General features: G+C 39.5%; 1 protein-coding gene across 2 annotated transcripts in view; it reads left to right on the top strand.

Annotated features, from left to right (window-relative positions):
* Positions 1–1180: 1180 nt before the first annotated feature.
* The window catches only part of FRY (FRY microtubule binding protein), a 173712-nt gene continuing 168156 nt past the window's right edge, over positions 1181–6736 (top strand). For both annotated transcript variants that reach the window (XM_075727968.1, XM_075727969.1), the window contains exon 1: positions 1181–1250. In XM_075727968.1, coding sequence (XP_075584083.1) covers positions 1181–1250 — 70 coding nt within the window. The remainder of the gene's footprint in view (positions 1251–6736) is intronic.

The raw sequence follows: 6736 nt of genomic DNA, 5'->3' as shown, positions 1-6736 counted from the left end.
ATTTGAAATAAAACCTTAGGAATATGGAAATTGTACCTAGCAATTAAGTATTTTGTAGAAAATACAGAGAGATTAACAAGCAGCGAATTGCTTCTGCTTCATTTTCTTATGTGAATTCCTTACGTGAATTCAGTTCCTTTTTAAAAAAACATTATTCAAGGTAAAAATGACATGAAACTGAGAATTTTCTGTGGCTCTTTCAGAGGTGAATACCAAGCAGTGAGCTCTCCGGTTCGTTTGCCATGATGAATTCAGCTTGCTGTCTCTCATCTTTGTTAAGGGGGGGGGGGGAGTCAAGAAAAAAATGACAACACGTTTTTCTGTAGTGGTGAAAGAAAAGCAGAAGCATCCAGTCGGAATGCTGTGTTTTTAGTACTCTGGAAGTGCTTCTCTTGTGCAACTGGGCTGAGGGAGAGCTTTTTTCCCCCCCCCCCCCAACGTCACTGCAATCAGATATATGGGTGCAGCTCTGCTTTACCGCAGCATGATGCAGTTGTGTATAGTTCAGCGTGCTCTTCTTGGAAACCGGCGGAAGGAGAGCAGCTGACCAGAGCATGCAGAGGATATTCATTAGAGGGTGGTTTTTCTTCCTAAAGCTAAACAGTACGTGTGAAATTCCTCCAGCTGCAGAAGAGACGCTTTCAGTGGGGCTTCAAGTTGATCCTCGGTTCGCCAGAGGAGGTGCATACGCTCGGGCTGTCAGCTTGTGATGGAAAAAAGGCTTCAGACTGCGCGTTATTAAAAGCACAGCTCAGACACCCTTCGGGAAGATACGCTAACTGTGCTTATGGAACAAGTGCGGTGGTACTGCATCTGCCTTAACCGACCGGGAGAAATGTGCCTAGTTGTGGAATGGAATAAATGAAAATACATACTGAGGGGGTGAGGGAATAAAATACTCCACAGATAGACTTAAGTACGAGCCCTGGAGGAAGAGCAGAGGACAAAAATCTCCTGGTGTGGTTTTGTTGTTGTTGTTGAGCGGCTTTTTTTTTTTTTTTTTTTTTTTTTTTTTAAATGAGCTTACCTACCATGAACGGAAGAAGTGGATCTGCGGAGACTTCATTTCCTCCTCTGACCCCTCGTTTACATCACTAACTGGTGACAGTCACATCTACATACATAGTACCTGCCACTTCAGCTGCTCAGAATTATAGAAGCCTCTTTGTATGCAGCAGACATGGCTAGCCAGCAGGATTCAGGCTTCTTTGAAATCAGTATCAAATATTTACTGAAATCCTGGAGCAATAGTGAGTAGCAGAAGAGTAATCTTTTCATATTACGCATTGCTTGGTAAATAGCTAGGATAACCTAAAGGATAAAATCTTGTATTTCTGTATGTTTGTGTTCTATAAACCAAATAATTTTTGCTTTCGTCAGCGCTAAAAATCAGAATGTCAGAGATTTAAATAGGTTTCATTAACTGCAAAGGCTGTAATGAGATTATATGAGATTTTGCTTGATTGAATTCTGAAGTTAGGCTGCTTTCTGGCTCTCTCTAATAGTACATTGCAGGGAGTGCATTCCAAACAGCGTTTCCTGCCTACATGTTTATTTGATTTGTTCAGGCTTTATCTAAATATTTTTGAAAATGCTGTTTAATCACAAGGGTGTGGCATTGCTCAGAAGTTGTTTTTTATTAATTGTGCACTGAGGACAAAAATATAATGATTATACTTCAGGTCTGAAAGTCATTATTTTAGTGTGATGAAAAGCAAAACATAAGTTGCTTATAGCTGCACTTCCCACCCTCTATGCTTAATTTCAGAATCTTATGCAATATTTCCATCTAGAAAGAATCCATCTGTTTATCTAATCCAGGCTGGGTTTTGCAGAATGTAAACAAATGGCATTTTAGTCTTCCTTGGTCTTTTCAGTATTGCTGTTCCTGATTTCCATTGCTATTTAAATCAATCACTCTTTGGATTTTTGACAATATTGTGTAATAAAGGTTTCTGAATAAAATTCAGTGCTTGCAAATATATTCAGATTAAGTAAGGCCATGGGATAACTCTGTCAGAAATTTGCTTTTTAATTTAAAATACATGAACAGTATATTCCTTTTCTATAGGAGCTTGTATTAACAGTGCTAGATCTCCATAATTAACTGTTTTTAAAAGAGAGAACACAATGCCTCTGGAAAAATCCAACTTGGCTACGTATGCAGTAAGGTTCTGATGATCCCACTATCTATAATTGAATAACTTCTGCATAAAAGACTACTATTTTAAAATTCTATGGTATTAAAAAAATGCAAAATCTGCTTAATACAAGGCGTGTATCTGAATACCTGCAAAGAAATAAACATAACACTATATTAGAAGTGTGACATGCAAGACTTGTCTTCATTAAATGATACCCATAGAAACTGTATTTTTCCAGGTCATTTGTAACCTCAGTAACACTGTAGTGCCTGTTTGAATCTGTTTTTCTACCACAAGTGTGAAGCCACCAGGGAATAACACTGTTACCTAAACAGCGTTGCTTATATGCCCTCCTTCTAAAATGTTTAGCCCATATTCATTCAAATCACTGATCCCACAACGACTCGAAGAGAATTTTATGGTTTAGTTACCTTTCTGGACTAATGTTAATCAAATACTGAGGTCATAAGTATGTATTGTGACAACACATATTTTGTAACAAGCTAGTCACAGTTTGTGACAGAAGAAAAACAAGTCACTTTATGGTGCAGAAATCAAGTAAGTTTTGGCATTATTTTTGTAATATACTACTGTAACTTTAAGACTAAGTAAAACTAGCACTTAAGAATATAAAAATGACTATATTATGGAATTAAATGTAACATTTTAATCTTTTTTTTTCCTCTGCATCGAAGTATACTGAAAGTATTTCAAAACAGCAAAGATGTTTCTAGTCTGAAATTAGAAATCCTTAAATGAAATTCTGGTTTAGGGAAATGGAAATAGTGTATGAATAATTGGTATTTCTGACATTCTTTTAGCTGATAAACACGCTTTCTACCGTATTTGAACAAACAGTAAGAGGAAATACAATAAATTAATCCAGGTTGACTTAAACTTGTTGCCAGTTATATTTTTTTTTGCTTTCAGTCTGGAAGGCTGTGTTCATAAATCTGTACATATGCTTTCTAGCTGAAAAACAAACAATTTGATAAGAAGACAGTAGGGAGTTCAAAAGACCTAGGGCTTTCTTCAGCTCTGCTATGTGATGGGTGGAGCAGAGGAAAACACTTCCCTTGCTTGAGAAACTGCTGGGAAGCCTGCACATGCATGCACAGGAACATGTTTTTTCAGAGAATAGGTGCTGTGTCTGCATACCCAAGAGCAGAAGTAAGCTATAAATTATGCCATGGCATTTAACTAGTAGAAAGAGGTCTAACATATTGTTTTAAAAGAAAATTAAGTTTGGGTCCTACAGTATATGTTTTGCTCAAATGGTAATAGTGTAGAGGTGCTGTCCATGTATGTTTCTGTAAATTGGCACTTTAAAACGGTAGCTGTAAATAGCATTTATCTTTCCTGGGCTTTATAGTCCCACCAAACCCAGTCCACAAATCTATTGATTTATGTTCTGGCTTACACAGAGCATTAACGTTTTCTAATAGATTGCCAACTGCACCCATTGCCCATACCATACCATGAAATATACTCAGTTATTCTACCTGGGATGACAGTTTTCTCTGATTTTGCTATCATCTAAGGTGTTTAACAAATTAGCATTCTTGACATGCTGGGCAGGATTTCAATTCAGTGTCACACAGCACTTGCAGAGGTGTTCACCTAGCATGCTGCTTGAATTTTCATGTTCATCAGCCAGCTAAGGAGGCAGGTAATTTATGGGCACTGGAGTCGGTTCATTTTAGGTACCTGTTAACTATTGTAATCAGGATGATACAGTCAGTGATGTGTTCTCAGTGAGCATGCACTCTTGTTCCTAGGGGACAAAAAAGCCAAGTCACAGTCTGGCCCTTGAATCATCCCACCAATCTGAGAGACCTCAAAATACTCCTTTGTGCAGCTATCAAAACAGACTTTTGCTCTGCCCATGTCAATAAGATACCGTGCATGTCATGCAGTTCTGGAAAATATTGCTGTAATGTGTTGGAGTTGGGATCAGAATTGGGATTCTCTAGCTGGAAAATAAGAATAATCTTTTTATTTTGGTTTTTTTTTAACTGATCTCATTTGTGTTCTGATGTTTTCTTAAATATTCAAGTATTTTTGATCAATGCTGCATTAGTCAACAAGCAAACTCTGTGTTAGTCAACAGCTGCATTAGTCATTTGCATTACTTCTTTTTGAAATTACTGCTAGAATAGCCGTGCTTACTCAAGGTGAGTAGTGCTGACTTGGCCCACTGAGGTCAATAAGATGACGAGAATAAAATAGGTCTCACCAAAAGTAGGGTGGTTAAGAGTCTTCTCCTTAGATTTCTTATGGAAATTTTGCAAAATACTTTTTGTATATAAATATTTGTAATTTATTCAAAGAATAACATATGAATCCAAAAGTTGAGAATTTGAATCTGCTCTTTCCTTAGACTGTTTTTACTTTTTGAATGAATCAGATGGTTAGATTCAGTCTGAATTTAATTTGGAAATGTGTTTTTTTAATTCATAATTTAAAAAAAAATCTGACTAATACAAATTTAAAAATTAAGCTACAAGAATCTGGAGTGTCATCAACATAAACTGTAGAAAATTCTATAGTAAATGCCATTTTCTGCAGTTTCTATATCAGATCAGCAATTAATTTTATTGTTCTTTCTTGGAGGAAAGGATTCTGTAGAAGAATCCACATGGCACAGGTAGATGGCTCACTTGTGCTCTCACAGGTCAGCTCTTTTGTGGGCTGGTAGAAACTGCATTTCACTGTCTCCCAGTTACTAGAGAGAGATTTCAAGGATGAAATGAGAGGGCACATTTTGCATAGTGAACATTTTAATTTTATTTGCTAGTTCTCATAGAACAGGGTTATCTTCAGGGCCTTATTTTAAAGATGACAACGCTTGTTTCTCAGTGCTTGGCATTATCTACCTTTGAATGGCAAGGTGTTTTTTTCTGTGGACTTGCACTTAATTCAGACTCTGAATAAGGCCTTTTCAAGTATTAGGACTTCAGGTCTCTTCCACATCAAAAGCATCATATCATCACGCTCTTCACCTCTATGCCGTACAAAGCCCGTTGCTCTATCTTCCTACTGCACACCCATCTCTTTGTGCTCCTACATGCCCAGTCCCTGTAGCAGTGGCTGGCGAAAGCCACTCACCGTTTACTAGCGGTGGTAACATTGGAGGCAGCTTAATCCTGGGGGCACACAGGCCCCCACATGAGTTATTGCTCGCATGGCTCAAACACAGCAGCATCCCAGAACAGTCCCAGGAGGACCTCTGGCTGCTCCACAGCTTGCTCGTCACGTAGCAAGCTGAAGGCAGTGCTAGCATCCAAACAAGTTATGTTGTCGGAAGAGCATCAGGCGTGAGAGAAACTTCTCGAGGGCCAATGGGAAGCCTGGGGGGTTGTTGGCTGCCATGTAGCCCTTCATTAAATGAATATAATACATTTAGCAATAAAATCCAATTTACAGAGAATATTCGTGAAGTCCTATGTCCACGAGCAAGAGGAAGGGAAGGCCATGGGCAGTTTGTTAGGTAAAATGTGCATTATATGTAAGTTCTGTGGTGCCCCATTTTGATACTCTAGATTTTATTGTGCAGGAAGGTGGTAACAGCCGTTTTACAGGGGGTTGCTTATCTGCGGGCAAACATAGACCTGTTTAAAGCTGAATACGCTAAGCACACCGTGCTGCCAGACTTAGTGATTGTAGCAAGGTACCGGTGAAGGGAAGAGGCTCCGCTGTGTTTCTCAGTGCCTGCTTAAAGACATTCACTGAACAAGAACCTATCCTTCTTCCCTGCCATCTCTCTCGCTCTTGCATTCCTACTCTTGCAGACCCAAAGTGAGCGGATTCAAGAAGCTGACGTGCTGCAAACTCGCCCTGCAGGGAAAGGATCAATTCTTGCCTGAAGGGAGTGGGTGGCCTGCAGCTGGGGAGGGCGCAGGGACATGTGGCTGTGTAAGTGGGACAGCAGGATGGCACCGACAGACAGACTGCAGCCTGGGCTGGGCCATGCTTGGACATCCTCCTCTTGCTGGCTACTCAGGTCTCTCCCTAATACACCTGCAGAAAGCTAGCGACTTCCAGAGCCTCTGCCTTTAGGGAGCCCTGGGGACGAAGGTTAGCATCTGCTCAGGCCTTGGCTTGTGACTCTGCCTTGGACAAAGGATGCTGTTAAGTCGAGCTGTCTTGCTACATAAAGGGAATTGATTGCTCTATCCATTGAGCCTGAAATCAGGGTGCTTAGTATATTCTTCAGCTTTAAGTAGTCTGTGATTGCCAGCAGAAAAGTGACTTGCTTAATAGTGGCGGCTGTTATCTCACAGGACAACCTTCTTTATGTTTGTCTGCAGATCTGATCCTCTTCTCCAGGAGCTGTAGGGAAAGGTATTAAACCAGAGTGTTTGGGCTGTGTTCTGGGTGGTAACTATTTTAGAATTTGCATTTTGATGTGGTTCTTCTTAGAAGGGAAAGTGGCATTTTTATGACTTTGGGGACCTGAGAACTCTTAAAAGAGGATTTTTGTTTATTTTGATGTTTGCTACTCTCTTCAGGACCTTTCAGAATTGCTTCTACCATATTGGGAGGAAAACATGAGAGAATTTGAAATGCTGTATTGTAAAATTCAGTTTATT

Source organism: Pelecanus crispus, chromosome 1, assembly GCF_030463565.1.
Source record: "Pelecanus crispus isolate bPelCri1 chromosome 1, bPelCri1.pri, whole genome shotgun sequence".
In the NCBI taxonomy this organism is placed as follows: domain Eukaryota; kingdom Metazoa; phylum Chordata; class Aves; order Pelecaniformes; family Pelecanidae; genus Pelecanus; species Pelecanus crispus.
Note: the sequence above shows the minus strand (reverse complement) of the source record. Positions and strands in the feature narration are given on the sequence as shown.